General features: G+C 42.7%; 1 protein-coding gene across 1 annotated transcript in view; it reads right to left on the bottom strand.

Moving 5' to 3' along the window:
* ABTB2 (ankyrin repeat and BTB domain containing 2) overlaps positions 1–13,305 on the bottom strand; it is a 111,579-nt gene extending 98,274 nt beyond the window's left edge. Inside the window, exon 1 of the mRNA XM_014878868.2 lies at positions 12,339–13,305. Coding sequence (XP_014734354.2) covers positions 12,339–13,200 — 862 coding nt within the window. The 5' untranslated portion in view covers positions 13,201–13,305. The remainder of the gene's footprint in view (positions 1–12,338) is intronic.
* Positions 13,306–20,008: the final 6,703 nt, after the last annotated feature.

The raw sequence follows: 20,008 nt of genomic DNA, 5'->3' as shown, positions 1-20,008 counted from the left end.
AAAATAACCTGCTGTCCCTGAACAACAGAAAAGTGTCCTCAGATGAACCAGTCCTGCACAACAAATACTACACATTTTTCCAGCTATTCCCTGAGCAAATTCCTCAGTAACAGCTGAGAACAAAAAGCAAGGTTAGGAGAGCAGTTGATTATCAATGCAGATCCATATTCAGACGCAGAAGTCAAATTAGAATGTGTCTATCAAGCCCTAATTAAGACGAATCTAATACAACTTCTCTGTCGTCTTCTAGAAATCACTCTGGGTGACAAAGTCAGCTGAAGCCAGCCCATGCAAGCTCCATGAATATTTTAAAGCAAGAAATATTGTCTCTCCCCCCCACAGCTGGCTCAAGGGACTTGACAACAAAAGATCTCGTACCTCTAAGCAAAATACAGATTGAAAATACAAGTGACAGTAGCTTCTCACCATTGTGGAGTACCAGAAAGAGCTGTAGCCCACAACAGATTGTTCCAATCAGCCTTACTCAACCACTCGAGCACTCCTTTGTTATGCACTCTCATCAGAGAAATACTTGGCAGTGTTCACATGTAAATCACCAGCAGCTTTTTGGATCACTTCTTTTAATGTAGAATCAGCTCAAACTTTTCAGAATTGGGATGTTTCACTAGAATGCTTCTTTCAGGAACACAATGCGCTGCTGAGGGCTCAGGCAGATGGCTTGGCTGAGACAGTCTGCCATTTGAACGCTATCTCCCGTCAGATTTAAATAAAATCAAAAAGGAAAAGCAGCAAATCTTTCTGACAATATATTGCACATAAAAAGGCAGCAGTTACTGGAAGATACGGGGTCATGAAATAAACTGCCTCAGTCACTGATCCCAGGCCTAGGGTTAAACCCTACTGAAGTTTTAAATTTCTGATGAGATTAATTGGTAGCTCCAGTCTCATTCTTGACAGATACATCACCAGTGCATCCAGCAATTTTAGCAATGTAACACATGGACCTCACCTTACTCCTGTTCACAGTTCCATTCTCCCAAGCAGCTGGACAGGCACTACATACACAAGCCAAACTGGAAAACGCCTGGAGAACAAGCCACCCTCTTATATAGCTCCCTTCAATCAGAATTAAAAACCACAGATGGGCCTGGGAGAGAAAGTTTTAAAGCAGGTTTTCACCACAAGAAATTTGCTGAGCTCCTGTTCTGTCTGTCCAGAATGCCTCCCAAAGCACAACACTCAGCGTGGATTTGCTGTAAATTTTAGTTAAGGATCACCTCTTTTACTAAAATTAAATTAGGAACTGCTGGAGAAATTATCCTCTCTCCCCATCTGTCAAGGCAGCATAAGCTGACCAGTCCTACACTATTCTTCAGACACACTGGAAGCTCTGCAGACTGTGCAGTTCATTACACACAGATTACTGTGCTTATCTCTCATAGGCAGATAAGAAAACTGTTTGCTCTCCAAAGCAAGTCACTCCAGTATTCCTTATTTTAACCTACAGCTCAAGGAAAATGCATTAATAACTCTGACCCTGTGATCTACCCAGGGCTAGAAAGCAGCCCAGCTCCACTAACCAAACACCTTCTGCATCCCTGTCGCTTTATGGGCCATAGCCACACCCTGCAGGGCACAGAACCCAGGCCCTGATCCCTGAAAATAGAACTAAACCCCCAAAATGAGCCGGTGGGAAGGGAAGGGAGGGGAGGGGCTGCTCCTCTGCCTGATGTGCCCCAAGCTCCATGTGGTTACTCCTTCCTCCTCTGCTCTCAGCCCAGCACGACCAATTAAGCCAGGGCTGAATCAGGCCCCTCGTATATAAATGGATCATTTGAAGTTATGCAGGTTACTTTAGGTGGAAAAAATTCAAGCTTTTTAAAAAAAAAACGAGCGTATAAAATATAAAAAGACATTTTAAAGCGCGCGGGCGCGCGCACACACAAGGCAGCTTTACTGTGCCCTGCCTGTGAGCAGAACAGATAGGCTGTTCTCTCAAACTCCTTTAACTGCAAACCTTATACCGGCTGTGTGTGTTTTGGACCCCTTCCCATCCTACCATGATTTCCTGTCTGAGTCTGCAGCCCATGGCAACAGCAGAAAATTGGAGTGTGGGCTTTGCAGATGGTGCAAGGCCAAATGCCCTGTGCCAGCTCGGTATCTTCTGTCATAACTTCAGAATTATCTAAGTCTCGGCTGTGTGGCAAGGGTTACCTGCATGCTAATGAATTGTGTTCGTTTTCATTTATAAGTTGTGCTTGCCTTAGGGGAGCTCCGTGGTTTTTCACGTTCACTGCAAAAGGCCAATCACACAGCCTTGCATATACATCATCACACTATAACAGGAGAACTCTGAATATTCCAAACTGCTGTGGAGGTACAAGAAAATGCAGAGTTTTATCACTCAGTTCCAGCAGGTCACAGGTCACCTCAACTGTTTGAAAACAAAGCAAGACAGTCCCCTCCCCAAATTTATGGATGTGCAGCACATACATCATCCCACAAAATAACTTATGCTGAAAGCTGCATTTCCACATGTCTGCTACAAAAACATGAGCCATAGAATTACACACAGGGAAAAAGTGCCAGAAACAATTCCAAGGTTGCTTTCCATGGAGAAATGTTGAGCATGAGTCTTCCTTGAGTGGCTTTAATAAGAGACTACATCTGGCACTAACCTTGGAGAACAGAGCTGGAGGATGGACACACTTTTCCAAAGGAATAATAACAACAAAAACACACCAGTCACCCACATTGCACTCACTAGAACAGCTACAAAACTACCTCAGGGCACAGATGCTTTAAATCCCCCCATCCAGGTTTTCCATAGAAGCAACGTCACCAAAGCCAAAGCTTCTCCCACCTCAAGGTGTAAATCCCTTAAGTTTATTACAAAGTACTAAAACAAAACCACCTCAGACACACATGTGGCCTCAATCCAAGCCATTCTGAACCTAGGCAACTGCTTCAAAAAGAATCCAGTCTTTTCTGATAAGCAAAAATTGGTCAAGTATCTATTATTAAATCAAGTGGAAGTTATTCCTTTGGGTGCAGGAAAGCTAAATTTCGAGGTAAGCAGCACTTCCCACATGTACTCTGAGCTTCTTTCAGCAGCAAGTCATTGACAACAGCTCTGACTCATCTCCTGATCTTCATTCAGGTCTGACCAAAAATGATAGTCATTCAAGCCAAAGTTTCAACATATGCTGACAAAGCATAACAGGAATTTTCATAATACTTCCTGTGGGAAAAAAAAGCTTTAAAAGTCCTTATACATTGACAATAGAACGAGATAGCTTATTAAAAACAACAGTAAAGATTATGAATTGGTTACTACCATTGTAGTTTTTTAGTTTCTTCCCTCCCCTCTGTCCAACTGTCCCTACAGTGCAAATATCCACCGACACATTATAAAATTGATATAACAGCTTAGAAGCACCAGAAACCACACTAAGATCGTCATAAAACTGCATCAATGCAGCTTGTGAGAAATTTTTATGATCTCTAGACTAAACAAAGTCACCAGTGCAAGCTGAGCACAAAAGCGGGTGGGGGGCTGGAATGAAGATAAGATTCAAGCAAAGAGCAGAAATTCAATGTGCAATTAAAGAGAACTTACATCCACCCCCACAGAGGAAATACATTTCATTATATGTTATCTCATATTATTACAACGAACACCCATCCCCATAGGTTTTGGTTAGGCTTGTGGTGTTATCTCAGGAAATTGCACAAAAACTGGGAAAAGAAATAAAAAGAAACCTCACAACTATTTGTAAGAGGAATCAAAGATAAAGATGAGTGAACTGGCTAAAAGCAGCTCGGTCTTTGCTTTCACCTGACACGAGTCAGTGGTGCCTGGAATACTGAGTAGTCATTTAAACAAAACAAACAAGAAACTGACTTCTACTAAAATCTAGTAAAACCCAAACAGTTTGAAGAATGAATTTGAGGCAAAACTGACCTAATTCCCTACTTTAACTATCTGCCAATATTCAACTCTCTCCCTTCAGCTCCAATAGTAGCATGCTTTATTCACAAACAATAAAATGTAAATATTAGAAGAAAATGTATTCACTGTCATCTTGGAATTAATCAGGAAAAAATCCAGAGCTATATAGGATTAAAAAAAATAATAGATAATTACGCCTCTGCATGCTTATCTTTTTAATGTATAAGCCCCAGCATAAACAGTTATATTTTCTTCTTTATTCTCCAGGTCCCAGGCAACAGACTCCAGATTGGGATAGAAATTCAAGCGACAGAAGTATCCAGCATGGACTGTGATGTTATAAACATTGAAGAAAGGGACAAGCAGATTACGTCCTCTGTAGTGTTCCTTTCCTCTCATCCCCAAAATATCATAAACAACTTTGATCTTGCACAGCCCCACGGCAAATTTATCAGTTGTTATAAATCTACATCTACAAACTGAAAAGCTGCTCTGAAATGTTTATTTGGCTTCAGCTCTTTGTCTCTATCCCAGGATTCTGCCACAAACACTCTTCATCATCTCAAGCATTTTAGTGTCACTACAAAAAAGCTACAGGAGCACATTTGCCTCTTTTCTTTGCTTATGTCAAGGCTTTTTAATTTTTGGGCAGGGAGAGCCAAGTGCAGCCTCATGACAGGCTGCTCTGGCATTTTGCTCAATTCAGACTTGAAGCAGGTCAAGTACAACATGACGTGAACATCAAGCAGGTTTTAAGGCAGAGATGGTCCAAGTGTAATAATTAAAGAACCAGAACAAGACTGACAGGAGTGAGGTGTACAGCTGACCTCGCAGTGTCTGGGTCAGAGCCACACCAAGAGCACCAAACAATCCCTGAGACTCAGTTTAATGATGCTCCCAGGCTGCAGCCCAGCACCCCGGCTCTGCTGAGGGGCAATTCCACACAAATGCTTCCCGTGAAATCACAGCAAAGACCAATCCAAACCACTGCCCCACACAGCTCCTCACACAGCAGCATCCGGACTAGGAATCACATCTTTAAGGAACAGGTTTTGAGCAGATGAGGAGGAGGAAGTTTACAATTCCAAGGGGCTTTCACCTGCAAGCACCACGTAACAAGCAGGTTTAAACAGACAAGGATTTTACAGCTCAGAATTCCATTTAACTCTAATCCTCAGTGTCCCCTCCTGAAGAGCACAGCAGTCACATTTCCTCAGAAATTTCCACACTATTAATTCTATCCCACACGTCCCAAGCTGACAGAAGTACAGGCACCACCCTGGCAGGCTGCAGGCACGCACTGGAATTAGAGGCTGACAAAACCTGAGCCGTGCCCTGCCCAGCTGCATCCAAACCCTTCCCAAGGACCAGGCTGAGCTCACAGACCCTGCCTGGCTTGGGACACAAGGCCAAAGGCAAGTCTGGATGTGTTGGGGGTGAAAGGAACAAACCTTTCCTCTTTCTGTTGCTGCTTTCTTGGGACAAGACCTGTGATGCAAACAAGGCAACTTCACTTCAAAGTGAATTTCTCCTCACTCACGTGGTTGCAAAGTGATCCTTCAGGTCCCTTCTAACCTGGTATTCCATAAAAAATCCACAACTTGGAGCCCTTAAATTGACTGTGCACTTAAGGTCCACCAGTTTTATATGTATACACACACACATATTTGTTTGGCTTTTCTTGTTAGTTTTTTTTTTTTTTTTCAATGTAACTGCTCCTCTGTACAGAAAAGAAGCAAGAGTTCTAGTAAAGTACTTTGGTCCCAATTTGTAAATGAAGAAAGCACAAAGCCACCACTGTCCTGGATTTACTGCTGCCTCAGGCTTATTTAGATTTAATCAAATGTCATGTTAGGCACTTATGTTCAAAATACCATGTAAATCAATCCCATTAAAACAAGAGGAGCACCAGAAATTATTGGTTCTATCCTTTTGATCATCAGCCTGAATTCTCATAGTTCAACATGTGTAAATGGACATTTCCTCCTGCTGTCTACTGGTGGGGCATAACTTCATCAGGGAGGGAGGTTTTCCTTAATGTCAAGTTTGCAAAATCCTGAGCCTCCAACACTAGGAAATGTTTATAAATAAGGACCACATACATTGACTTGAAAAGCTCAGCCCAGACAGAATGCAAAGTGAGAGCTCAACTGTAAATGGAGAATTATTTTCATCTTGTTTCCAAACATTCAGGATAATTAAGACAGCTGAAAGATTAACTGGGCACTGCAGAGTATCCAGTGGGTTTATTGTGTTTACAAGCCTCTGGTTCTCTTCTATTGAATTCTGCTGGCACGACTGACAAATTGCTCAAGAAGAAGTAAAATGTAAAATGTAAAATGCATTAGCCTTTAAAAAAGGACAACAAGCTAATTTAAGTGAAGATCACATTAATATCACTTCTGGCCTTACTCAATTTTCTTGCATTGCTGTAAAATGAGTTTTTTAACAACTTAATTCTACTTCAGCACCAAGATTTTGGGTTTAAGCTCCCAAGTGCAAGTGGGGACTTTGGAGCTTTGGCTTTCTCTGAACTTAAGTGTTTGAGTCCTCACCCATCCTCCTCTGCACCTGGGAATTGCTGATTGTAAATAAGTGTTTCCAGCACTTTACTTATGTTTCCTGCAACAGAGGACTTCATAAACTGAAACATTTCCTTTGAGTTGTTGCAGACCCATCCATTACAAAACCAAGCTGGGGAAAGGGACAGAAAAATCAAACAGATGAAGAAATGCTCTAAATGGACTATTAACTGGAGTAATTGAATCACATGATGTATATTAGCAGAAACAAATTTTTACAGCATGAAAACATTGCAATAACATGACTACCCAAACAAAATTTTTCAATGTAAAAAGATGTTTCATCTCAACCCCATTATCAAAACAAAATTTATTCAAAATTCACCACTACCCTTTGTTACTACTGCAGTTAGTTTTGGAATAACCCCAAAATAGGGAGGATTAATATGTCAAAACAGCCAGAATATATGTATATATGACATCCATGCTCTGGAGGAGTGCTGATCTCAAGGAAGAGGAGGATATCCATAATCCTACAGATCAGTTATGGAAGTTGATTGACAACCAGCAACTTTCCCTTGATCAGGTGAGTTTTGGTTTCAAATCACGTAAGAAATTAGATGGGGTACCTAAGAAAAAAACCCTCACTCTTGTGGCTCAGTTCAGCAAAATCAGCTGCAAGATCTCCAACTGAAATGCAGGTATTCCAGTATCAGAAGATATGTACATCAAACACACTCATTTCATTACTAATAATATGAACATTCAGAGCTCATTCCTCACTTTCTGCTGACATACACACACAAAATAACATGGACCAGCACCCCAGATATTGCACAGGTGCTCACTGCTAATCTTTGAGTTAAACCAGCTTTATTTTTCACCTGGAAAATCAATTAGTCAATGAACCAAACACCAGAACTCTGTTGTCACTTTGGGATAAAATTCTGTCCTGACCCCAACAACATTTGCCCAGTTCAACTCAGCCTTGACAAAAGAGGTCACAGAGTTTTGTTTCCAAGAGAAACAGCTCCTCTGTTTCACAGGGTTAAGTTGCCACCAACATTGATTCCACTAAAAATCTAAACATCAGCTGCTGGTACTTATAGACAGAGAGAATTCAGCACTTGCCCTTTAACCAATTTTACTGAAAGGACACAAATGTTATTGCCATGGGGCAATATCAGCAGTGTGAAGGATTAATATAAGACAACATCATCACATCACTAATTTTCCTTTACTATAATATATACATATTTAGACACACAGTAAAGTGGAAGAAAAATAGGCAGCTTAGACTTACTAGTTCTGTACTTTAACATAAGATGCACAATTAAAAACACAAATATCTGCAGATATGCACCTCTTGGTTTGTTTTTTGTAGGAGAGGTGAGCATGTGTGTACAAGCATTAATATTTAAGCTTAAGGAATTTGTCCCTGTGGGTTTGTGGATGGAAATCCAAGCTCTTGGCTGTGCAGGAGTAGAAGCACACAAGGTGGGCTGGGAGTCCAGAGGTGAATGAAGCCAAAGCTGGAATAGGATCATAGCTACAACCAGCTCACCCAGCATGGAAATGTGTACATAAGTTACCAAATTCCTGCCCAAGAATCCCCAAAATTGCTTCAAACTCCTGCTTCAGGCAAAGGAACCCAGAAGACAGAGTTATTTTATTTTTTTTCCTGAAACAATTTGCAAGCCACCTGCTGTACCACCTCACGAGCCTTGTATTTCCCCTTAGCTTCATTTATTGATTGCATTTGCAGCTCTCTTCTTCAAAATACCCCCTTCCACCATGCAGTGCTTTCCTGAAGACTTGTGGAGCTGATAGCTTATTAAAATTGATGAGGGCTTTGATGAGCACACCAGTTTATTCAGCTCAGATAACAAAAGGACATTCTGCTTATTGAAATGTCATTTTTCCCCCCATGCTGCATTTCAATACAGTGTCATGACTATGCAGAAATAAAAAAGTTACTTTAGACCACGTGACAGGCATAAAGAGGAATTTTCATCAAAGCATAGCTCTAAAAAATCCTCTGTTAAAATCGGCTATAATTTTTAACCTGCATTATTGCAGTGTGAAATATAAAAGAACACAGGGCTGGTGACAGTAAATGCTAAGCCCATGTTTGATGTTTGATAAGGTTTGTCAGTAATTAGTATTAGAGAGAAGAAAACTCATACCTTGTTTAATTTTATAGAGTCCAAACCACTCCCTCAGACTGTGAAGAAAGGTTATACATTTCCCCACTCAACCCTTTCTTGGAAAATATCTCAAAACACAAGTAGAATTATTTCAGGCCCTATTTTTCTTCATCCTCATCTGAGCAAACCACAAGACTCATTTGTGGATTAGTTCATCCAGGGAGAACTTCAAGTGTTTGGGCTAAGAGGTACACGAAGAAACAACATTATCAAGTTAAATTCCAACCCTTCCCCCTCTCCTTTTTTTCCTTTTTTTTTTTTTTTTTTTCCTTTGGCCAAACATCTGTCAACACTTCTATCTCCAGAGCACCAGGATGTGCTGATGCATTAAACAGCACAGCAGGTGGACTGGCAGACACGGGAGTGCCTGACCATAACCAGAGAGTTCAGCACAGCCCAAGTGCTGCAATTAACAGGGCAATAATATCAAAATGTATTTGCAGTGCTGACAGCTCAGGGTCTAAATAATCATGCACCAAACATAGGCAGATCAAGGAAAAGAATCACATTCCCAAGGTAAATTCACATTTCAACTTCTCTCTCAAGCATTTTAAATTAATAGACTCTAATATTCCAAATTAGCATGTCTCAAAATCCCTGTGAAAACAGTGTATTCTCTACCACGGCATATATAGATCTCCATGTAAATAGAAATAGGAGATAAAACATGTATTCCAATTTACACTTGTTTTACCTTTCATCAGGTACGTTGTTCAGTAGCTGCTTACCATTTTTGCTGCTTTAGTTTAATTTTCTTTCCAGCATTGCATTGTTTTGCAACATCCCACCTGGACCCTGCCTAAAAAGGCCCCTGGAGGCATTAACACACCCAGAGCCTGGCAGAACTCCGGGCCACAGGCTCAGGTCTTTCCTCCTCCTTCCAAGGCAGAGCCACCAAGTGCCAAGCACAAAGTCAGAACTCGCACTGAGGGCAGAGAAGGGCTCACAGAAGCAGCAAAAATGTTGATTAAAGAACAGCTTCGCAGAAAGGGCAAATGAACAAGCAAGCCACAGATTATTATTTGTTTTAAAATATTATTAGAATTCCCCCTTAAGCATTTACAGAGTTTTAAACTTTACCCTGCACACAGCAGGTGTTGATTAAAACACATTTGTTGTAAAACACAATATTGCTCTTTCAGCCTCCAAAGCTTCAGGACCAGTGAGTGGACTGTGGTCTTTGATGGGAGATTAGTCACTGAAGAAATACAGGTCTAAACCTCAGCCTCATGAGAATTTAGGAAGATTTATCTATTTACTTACTGTTCTTTGACTCCAAAGCAGCAGGCTGTCCTGATCTAATAATGAAAATGGTATTCAATAGATCATAATGCCAGAAATGTCCATTATGATAATCCCGTGCAATCTTCTGCATAGGACAGTGCCATGGATTTCATCCAGGGATTACAATGCTTGACTGGAGCTACAACTGAACCTCTAAGTGCTTTTTATCTCTGACATCAAACTCCAGGCTATAAAACAAAACCCAACACACACACACCAAGTTTGCAATTTATGAGTGCTCCACTAAATGCTTTTACTAGAAAAGAAGTGACAGTAAAGCAAGTTTCCCTGTTCCTTAAACAGGAATAAATCCAGTTATTTCACTGCCAGATCTACTTCAGATTTAAATTAATGTAAAAGACAAGATCATTTGAAAGCACTGTGCAGAATGATGTGAATACTACTCATTTACAATTCCTACAGGGAGAAGAATAGAGAAGTTATTTCAAGCTTTTTTGCATCCATATAAAACCATTTGTGGCCTTCCAACTGCAAGAAAAGCCATTTAGAGGATTCACTGACTTGTGTCAGGTAAAACACTAGTGACAGACTGTCACAGGAAATCACAAGATGCCTTCATGTGCGGTTTTATTCAATTTCCAGACTTAAAAAATGCATTCAATTATTGACAGGATTGATCTGAAAGGCAGGAACAACAAAAGAGGCAACAGAAGCCAATCCTTCTGTGGCCACTGCCTGCTTGGCTTTCCACTGTGCAGGAGCGTTATCATAACTGACCATTTGGTGCTCTGAATATTTATAAGCATTTCCCTGCACACTCACCCTTCTTCCCATTCAACACCAACATCCATTCACTCACTGCAGTTCTTCCAAAGAAATTTCTCTTAAGAAATAGATTCTTTAAAAAAGCTAAATGAGGTCCAACTCTTCATTTTACACACAGACGCTGTGTGGCAGAAGCACTGAGCACAGAAGACCTGAAATGTACATTTCGGTTCCCAGAACCAAAATATTTTGCTCCAGGTTCCCTAAATAAGGAACAAGGGAGGGGAAACAAGAGTTTTTCTCAGAGCTGGTGGCAAACAATCACTCCCATGATAAACGAAGAATGACAAGTGCTTTTGCAGACACGGCATCCTCATACCTCTGTAATCACCCAAGCGCTTTTAGTTACGAGTGTAAATGTCTGTGTCTGACCTTGAAACTTAGTTATGCCTTGAACCAGAGCCAAGAGAACATCCAAAAGGCTCTTCACATTTATTTCACAAATGTTTAGTAATGCTGACCCAACGGGGACAACTCCCTGCAGTCACCTACTCGTGATGTGAACCAGAACTGCCTGGGTACAGGAAAACTGCAGGAAATCAATGCTCCCAGGAAGGAGAAGGTGAGTCAGCCCATCTCTGACAATTTCAAAAGTTGTTTCCCCTCAAATTAAAACAGCTCCTTTGCTTATGTCTCTACGAGATTTCCCTTCGAAAAGACTAAGCCCCTTGGTTTTATAGAGTTAAATCACAAACGTGTTAAGCGTGGAACAGTCGACCGTAACAGAGGCCAGCAGAAGTCATGAAACCGTGGGTGGTACACAAAATACTTTTCTAAACTGGACGTTTCCCTGAATTTTCCATGGAAAAATATGGTATTCCTCAGTGTGACAATGCAAAATAAACAGTGCAGCTCCTTAACACAACTGTCACGGCTTAAGCCTTCCAAACTGCTCCTCGGCCCCGTAAGGAGATGCCAACATTCCTCTATCAGCTTAAGCGTTCGGAAACTTCGCTTTCCAAACAAATGACAGCGGTAAGTACCTTAACACTGTGTTATTCTCATCACCGAGGCACCGTCCTACACTCACACACACGCTCTTGTTTATGGCTGGAAAGGACACCACAGGTTTCTGCTGAATTACAAGGAATTCCGAAGTATACAAGTTCAAAAGTTTTTGCTCATGAAGTGAATTTTACTACCGCAAAGGAAAAAAAAGTAAATTAATGTTGTTTTCCCTCTCCAGGCTGCAAGTGGTAACAGCATCTTTTAAGATGAAATTGCAAGACACTCGCTGTAAGATAAATTTTGTTTAAAAGAGATATAGTGGTACTTTCTGGACAACAGCTTGTAAAGCGCATTTCATCTTAGGGTTACAGAGAATCTATTTGCACGCCAGCTAGAGGGAAAATGCCCAAAACAGCAGCTGGTGGAAAGTCAGATGTTTGTTAGGACAACAGGGCTTGGTTTCCCACAGCCTTTTATAACCTGGTACATCCTGGGAGCTGAGCAGGATCATTCTTGCCTGGCAGGACCGTCATGCCTGCTTTACGCACACACAAACCGCGACCAAGATGCAATCCAGATGCAGAGAAAACCCAGAAAAACCCCAAGTCCACAGAGAGCGAGGACTTTACCGTAAAGCTTGCTGGTATATGCAGACAGACTGTAAAAGCTAGATCTTACCATTAGCGTTTTTCCCACAGATGAGGTGCTCGTAAGGTTGCAACACTCCCCAAAGTTCCGCATCGTTGTTGATAACCATCTCCAGGATTTCAGCCGAGATCTCCCCTCCACCATCGGGGCTCTGACTCGCCAAAACCCTAGCCCTGATCTCTTCCACCAGGTTCTCCATGCACGCGGTTAAGGAGATGGCCGCGTACTCGTGGATCCTCACCGAGATCCTCGTGTCCACCATCCACCTGAAGAACCTGCCCACCGAGAAGGTGAGGCCGCAGCGGGCGGATTTGCCTTTCCTCAGCCCATCGCCGGCGCTCATGCTGTACAGGGAGAGCGCCTTGACAGTGGCCAGCAGGCAGCTCTCGGCCAGGGCCCAGCTCTGGATGAGTTTGACGGCGCTCTGCACCTCGAATCGGGTGCACTTGGAGTGCATCACGCTGAGACGCTGCGCCTCCCGGGACACGCGGATCAGGGCGCGCCGCAGCAGCTGCGAGAGCCGCCGGACAGCCTCCTGCGAAAAGCTCCTGCCCGGGCCCTCTCCCTTCCCCTTGCGCAGGATTCTGCCGATGTCCTCATCGGTCCACGGGTATTCCTCGAGATCCGGCAGCTTAGGGCACTTGGAGAAGATATCTGCGACCTCGGGGTCTTCCGGCAGCACGGTGTTCACGGTGTCCCAGCTGTTATTCCTACTGTTCATGGAGCCCGAGTAGTACCACCAGTTGCCTCTGTGCTGAGAAGAGGTGAAGGCTTGCGAGTTGGACTTGGAAGAAGAGAGACTAAGGGACCTGCAGGAATCTCCTGCCCCATAACCAGAGTCCAAAGTTAAATCCTCCAGGGTCTTCAGAGTCGAGCTGTATATCCCAGCCATAGGAAAGACGGGTTAAGCCAAGCGGCAGGACAAGCGCGAAAGGTGAGGCTGGGGCAGATCCCTAGCGAGCGCCGAGCGGCGCGGGAGGATTGGCAGCGCAGCGGGCAGGAGCCCTCCCCGCGGGCCCGGCTATGTCCATCCCGGCGGGAGGCTGCTGTGCTCAGCCATGTCCCGCTCGGACCGGGCGGCGCGGAGGGCGCGGAGGCTGCGGCGGGACGGGCCGGGACGGGCGCTCGGCGGCGGCTCCGGCGCAACTTCCCCGCCGCGGCTCCGCCGCGCGCTCCGCACCGCCGCATGCAAATGAGGCGCTCGGCGAGCACCAATCGGCGGCGGCGGGTGAACGGCCCGGCCAATCAGACGCGAGGGGGCGGGGCGGGGGCGGAGCTCGGGCGGGAGGGCGCGGAGAACGGGCCGTGCCGGCTCGGGGCGCGGGGGCCGTGCGGGGCGGCGGGCGGGGATCGGCGGGCGGACCGGGGATGTCGCGGGCGGCCCCGGGGCCCGGAGCCCCCAGCGGGAGCCTTTGGGGCACGGCGGGTCCCCCCCAGCCCGAGCTGGGGCCGGGAGCCGCGCGCGGAGCGGAGGAGCCCAGCGCGCCCCCAGGGTGCGTGGGACGAGGGCGCCCCCGCGCGGCCGCGCAGAGCCGCGAGTCTCGCTGCGTTTCGGGCTCGGCTCCCCAAATGCCGATAATTTAATTTTGTAATTTAACTTTACAACGCGATTTGCGTGTCTTCCTACAAGGCGCAGCCCCCACAAGTATCCCATACCCGTTGCTATTTACGGCACCCCGATCCAGACAAACACGATGAAGCAAGAGAGAATGCGTGTCCTTGATAAATGCTGCCACTGTCACCAAATGTGTAAAAACCCTCCTGCTCAAAGGATGACATTTTTATCTGTTCGTCCACACTGATTCTGAATTTTGCTCTCGATTTCTGCCATATTCTCGCTGTTTGTAGGATGTATGTGAAAAGGTGTGAGTAGAAGCCTAAAGAGTAAATTCAAAACTTCTCACAAAAGGTATTTTCACATCAAAAGCTATTGTCAAGACAGATCTTGCACAGTCCTTAACTACAGACTAAAAAAAAAAAAAAATACATATTTTCCACAGTAATGTTCCTTACAAGATTCAGCTTCCAACTATTATTGGCTTCAATACCTGGACTTCCAGAGTTAAGTTCAAAATGACAAATTGTCTTTGCACCGTGAGGACAAACCTTGCAGCAGAGCCTGTTGCAATAGCACAAGGGGAAATGTTTGTTAACTGATGGAGGGGTGGCTTAGATGATAGAGGAAAGAGATTTCCTGCTTCAAAACTACAATGCATTACAGGTCATCTCTTTGTCTTTTTGTACTGCAGTATATACATTACCTAGTGTCAATAAAAATGTATCATAACTGTTAGGCATGAATTAAATACTTGAAAAATCATCTATTTTACTTATACACTTCTGCTCACATGATCAAGCAGCTTTGGTTTATACTAAAAGACAAATCCTTAACAAGGTGTCCTAACTTGCATTAGTTGAACCCCAAAAGTAATTTTTTTTTTTTACATAAGATCATCTTTTATCTTTCTTATATCGAAGCCCAACTATGATGCAGCTCCCAGCTTTTTCATTATGAAATCATAAACACACAGCAAAAGTTGTCTAATAAAACCAGACCTAGTTCTCTCAAAGTAATTCCAATTTAATTGGAAATCTTAACATCTCAACATCTCATTTGTGCTCTACTGTCAGCTCAGAAACTGGTATTTTCACTGTAGAACTGGTGCCTTGCTCAGGTGTTATTTTAGAGATCAAAGCTGACTCTGCTATTTTGGTGTATTTTTAGGCTATATTTTTAAGAGCTGACAATACAAAACAGGCAGTAAATATAGTAAATAGGTCCCTGAATGTGAGACAAGGCAAGACTGATTTAAAGCACCCAGTTTTAAGTCTCATGTGTTCAATCAATACACTTCTTTATAAAAACATTATCATCTTTTTTCTTACTTCTGTACTTAATCCCTAATCTTAGGGACTGGACTAATGCAGGCCCCTTAACAAGACTTTTGGTGGGTGACTCTGTGGTGCCTCCTCAAAACCAGGGTATTTATTTTTTTATTCCCTGTTAGTTCCTCTAAGATCATGCACAGAAGACTTGTGTCTTCACAAGGATCACTGCAAGAATGGGAATGGGGCAAAGAAAGGCAACAGAGTTGGCCTCTCTCACCAAAAACCCTTCATGCTTAGTTTTGTGGTGCCTCTTTGCAAAAGCTTTCTCTAAAACTTATCCTGTTCTATCTCCTAGGATTCATTTCAACCACAAAAGCAAGGCTAAATTGGCACAGAGAATTGCTACACAGATGGCAAAGAGGAACTTGACATTATTTAGGAAAAATGCAGCTGTGCAAGCTCTCAGAACTCCTACAAACCACTTCTGTTCCTTCCCTTTATCACACTTCTCCCATACTCCCACACAGTTTGTTATTCCTGCCATTCCAAGTAATTTAACAACACCAAAAATTATCTGGTTTAACAAGCAGTGTCTGCTTTCCCACTTTCCTCAGACAGTGTTTTCTCATTGTAGTATTTATTTATAAAAGAAAAAGCTTTGCCAGGTAAATCCTTCTGTCCTTCTGCTGCAAAGGTATCACCAGACTTTTCCATAGGGGAAAAAAACCAAAACATTAGAACAAAAGCATCCCCAAATGTGGAAAGGATTTTCCTTACTGCAGATTTAAACCTCAAACTCCTAGATGTTGAACCCAATAAAGACAAGAAGTCATACATCAAAACACCCATAAAAACAACTTAACATTCCTTCATTTATAAGGCACAATAAATACTCTGCGTTTTTTTGTTTGTTTGCATATGTTTCAACTGGAGCTATCAGGAATCCCAAGTTATTTTCAAGCAATAAAAGTCAACTTTCCACGGACAAATTTTCTCATAATAATTTCTCTCTAAAATTAGGGTTAAAGTAGAATGCACCAGAGGACTTTCAGGAACACAAAACAGATAAAACACTTAACAGTGGAAGTTCCATAATTAACAAAAACGTGGGACTCTGGAAACTCCATGTTTCTTCATGTAAAGGGTTCAGATATGAGCTTTTCTAGCTCTGATGAACTACAGGGTTTTAAAATTTTAATTTAAACTACACCAGAATTAATTAGAAATAAAAAGCTTTCACATTCTCTGATACACAAAAAGCAACTGGATAAATAGCAAACCTATTTAAAAAATAAACACTTGGTTTAAGGAGCTACAGCAGTCAAAGCAAGTGTAAAATCCCCATAGACTTAATCTCCAAAGACTGCTAATCAATACTTTTAAAAGTAACCAATACTATTACTGTTCAAGCCACAAAGTTCAGTGAATTTCAAGGAAACAATATTCACATATATGGTACTGAGGAGCATAAACATCCCTTACCTCTAGGTCCCACATAAGCTTATTTTACTCACACGAAGCAAATAAGACTCAAGAATTTCCAACAGGAAAAAAAAAATTAACAACACAACTGGCCTTAACAGAACCCTCAAAGAAGCTGCCTGATTGGTGCCACCAACCCCTCAGAGCAGCACCAAAAACAGAGGAGCCCTTTCCAAACCTTAATTAAAGCAGTTGTGGGAGGGAGTGTTAATGAGCCCAAAGGCTCAACAGCTGCCTGGACTGCCATGGATGTTGCTGGAAATTTCCTTCTCAAGCTGCTGTCTGTGTTTTTGAACATGTGCTAATGGCATTTTCCTTGTGTAGCTACTTCATTAAACTGCATTTTATCTGCAAGATTCAGAACTATTGTTGTTAATAAACAAAGATAGCTGCTGTCTGATACCTGAAAATCAGTGTGAGCCCAGACAGCAGGAGATGTGGGGGGAGCAGAGATGAAGCGTGACTAGAGCAGAATCACACATCAAGTCTAAATTAAATGGAAAAAAAAAAACAAACATGTTAAGAGAATTCATTTTGCATATTTTCAAAGCACCACTGATGGAGAAAAAAATGTTCATCTGGTGTGTTTTCTACCACGCAGCAAAATCCCCATCCAGCCCTTAACTTACTGTCTAACTGGAGTTGCTGGTCCAGTATTTGCAGTGACCAAATACTCCCTGCTGACCTCACCACTGCCAGGTTCCTGTATTTTCCCAGCTGGAGAGAAATTGTACCCAATGTGTAATAACTCAAATTCTTCCCCCATTCGTTTTGTGCAAAATAGCCTTTGCCAAGGTTACAATACTTACCTTTCAGAATGTCTTGATTGGTAATTAAGGTAAATCGACTTGATAGTGCTAATTAAAATTTAAAAAGAGAACATAGAATCTCATGAATGTAGAATTTTAGGAATAATACTGTCCCTTGTGTACACTTTTCAGATGGTTAGAAGTCACTGAAATCAGGGAGTGTGCTGAACAAATCTTCAGGCTGTTAATAATAAATGGACACCTCACCTTCTCCCTGCCTTGCTTTTATCTATGATCTAGCATAGCCTAAAACTACATTTTGCTATTAACAATTCCTATCAAGAGAAACACTCTTGCTTAACAAACCTTGCCTCATTTTTTTCCTACTCTACTATTTAGTCTAATAAAAGACATTTCTTGTCCTTACATAACTTGCCTCACTCGTATCCTTAGGCTGTCAATTAAAACATAATTTCTATTTAAATAAGATCAGGAACTTAAATTTGCTTAGCATAAGAAATCAGCCCAGATCAGCTTTACTGTTATTTATAATGACAGATAAGGCAGAGCTTCTCAAAATTAATACTGTCAAGAAAGAAGGGGTCATGTCTATCATGACTAATAGTGACTGTTAAGCAAGACCATTTAAAAAACTTTAATTGCTGAAGATTTTATATTACAGCCTGCTTCTGACACACATTTTCAGGTATGAAAAGCATAAGAAGTACTGAGAATCTATTAAGAATATCTTTTCTACACTCAAGAGCTGCCTTTTGTAGTAGATATAATTGGAGTAATAAGGAACTTGGAATCAAATCTCCCTGCACAAGTGTATCAGATGCCCCAAAATGAACAAATAAATGGTTTTCTGCTGCTGCTGCTGTACAGACAACTTCTTCAGAGATCCTCCAAAGCAAACTGGTCACGTTCCAGACAGGTACAAACTAGTCAGCATCACCTTTATCCTTGGGAAAGGGGTGCAACAAATGAGCCTGGAAAGCATTAATGACAAAAAGGTGATTTAGAATCACAGCTCAGGTTGGAAGGGACCTTCCACTTACTTCCTTCCACACCCTGCCATGGGCAGGAACACTTCCCACCAGACCAGACTGCTCCAAGCCCCATCCAGGCTGGCCTTTGAAGCCTTCCAGGGATGGGCATTCCATAACATCTCTGGGCAACCTGTGCCAGTGTGTCAGCACCCTCACAGGGAGCATGAATTGCCAATACTTGGTGCAGGATACAGTTGTCTTTCTGGATTGCAAGTGGGTGTTGCTGGGTCTTGTTGAGCTTCTCATCAACCAGCACCCCCAAGTCTTTTCCAGGGTGCTCTCAATCCATTCTCCATAGATTTATGAAGGGGAAATGATGCCTGACCAACCTGCCAGCCTTCCACGATGATATCAGTGGTATGATGGATGAGAGAAGGGCAGTTGATATTATCCTCACCACAGCAAGGCTCTTGACACTCACTCCTGCAACGTCCTCATTGACAAATTGATGAATTTTTGCCTGGGTAAATGGCTCCTTTCAATCTAAGTGTACAAAGACCTGCTGGAAAACAAGTTGGCTGTGAGCTGGGAATACATCCCTGTGGCAATGACAGCCAGCAGCATCCCGGGGAAAGCACTGCCAGCAGGGGGAGGAGGTGATCCTTCCCTCTGCTCAGCACTGAGGAGACTCGGATGGAGTCAGAGTACAGCTCTGGGTTTTCCAGCACAAGAGAGGTGCTGACAAACTGGAGTTAGTCCATCAAAGGGACACGAAGATGATGAAGGGACTGGAGTTTCTGTCATTTGAGAGGCTGAGACTGTTCATTCTGCAGAAGGTGGGACAGTATCTCTGCCTGTAAATACCTGATGAATGAAAAATGAAAAAGACAGGTGGGCTCTTCTTAGTGGTGTCCAGGGAAAGAACAAGAAGCAGTAGGCCCAAACTGAAATACAGAATATTCCATTTAAACTTTAACCCCCCCCCCACCACCACCTTTTACTGTGAGGGTGGTAAAACACTGGAACAGGTGAAACAGGTGAAAACCTGAACAGGTTTCCCAGGGAGTTGGTGGACTCTCCATAGTCAGAGACATTCAAAACCCAACCCTGGACAAGCTGCTTTAGCTGACCCTGTTTTTGGGCTGGATTAGGTGATCTCCAGAGGTGCCTTCCAACCACCAGAAGGATTTCATGAATCCTGCAAAGGATAGAGGAACCATTTCCAACAAAACTTCTCCTTTCCAAAGTCTGCCTGCACTTGGAATGATTCTTCTCACAAACTTTCAGCACTGCTGCTGAATCCTCTGATCATTAAACAGTAAAGACATTAAAACATTAATGACATTAAAGACATTTAAACATTAAACATTTCTGGTTCATTTCATCTTCAAACTCTCTCCATTCAGCACACATTGCAGAGGTTAAGGCATCTTTAAATCAATCACTTTCTAAGAATGAAAGTAGTACTGAGGATGCTTCCTACACTTTTTAGATTCAGGAAGGAGCCTCCCTCCCCAGCAGCAATTTCACTTGCAATGCATTTATTCCCTGGGTCTTTTTTGAAAAAAAATTGAAGTAGGGAAAGTAAACTAATCTCGGAAAAAACCAAAGACGTTTTACCTAATTTAAAATGTAAACCTCAACAAAT

Source organism: Sturnus vulgaris, chromosome 18 (genome assembly GCF_052056855.1).
Source record: "Sturnus vulgaris isolate bStuVul1 chromosome 18, bStuVul1.hap1, whole genome shotgun sequence".
Lineage (NCBI taxonomy): Eukaryota > Metazoa > Chordata > Aves > Passeriformes > Sturnidae > Sturnus > Sturnus vulgaris.
The sequence above is the reverse complement of the archived record's forward strand: the minus strand, read 5'-3'. Positions and strand labels throughout refer to the sequence as shown.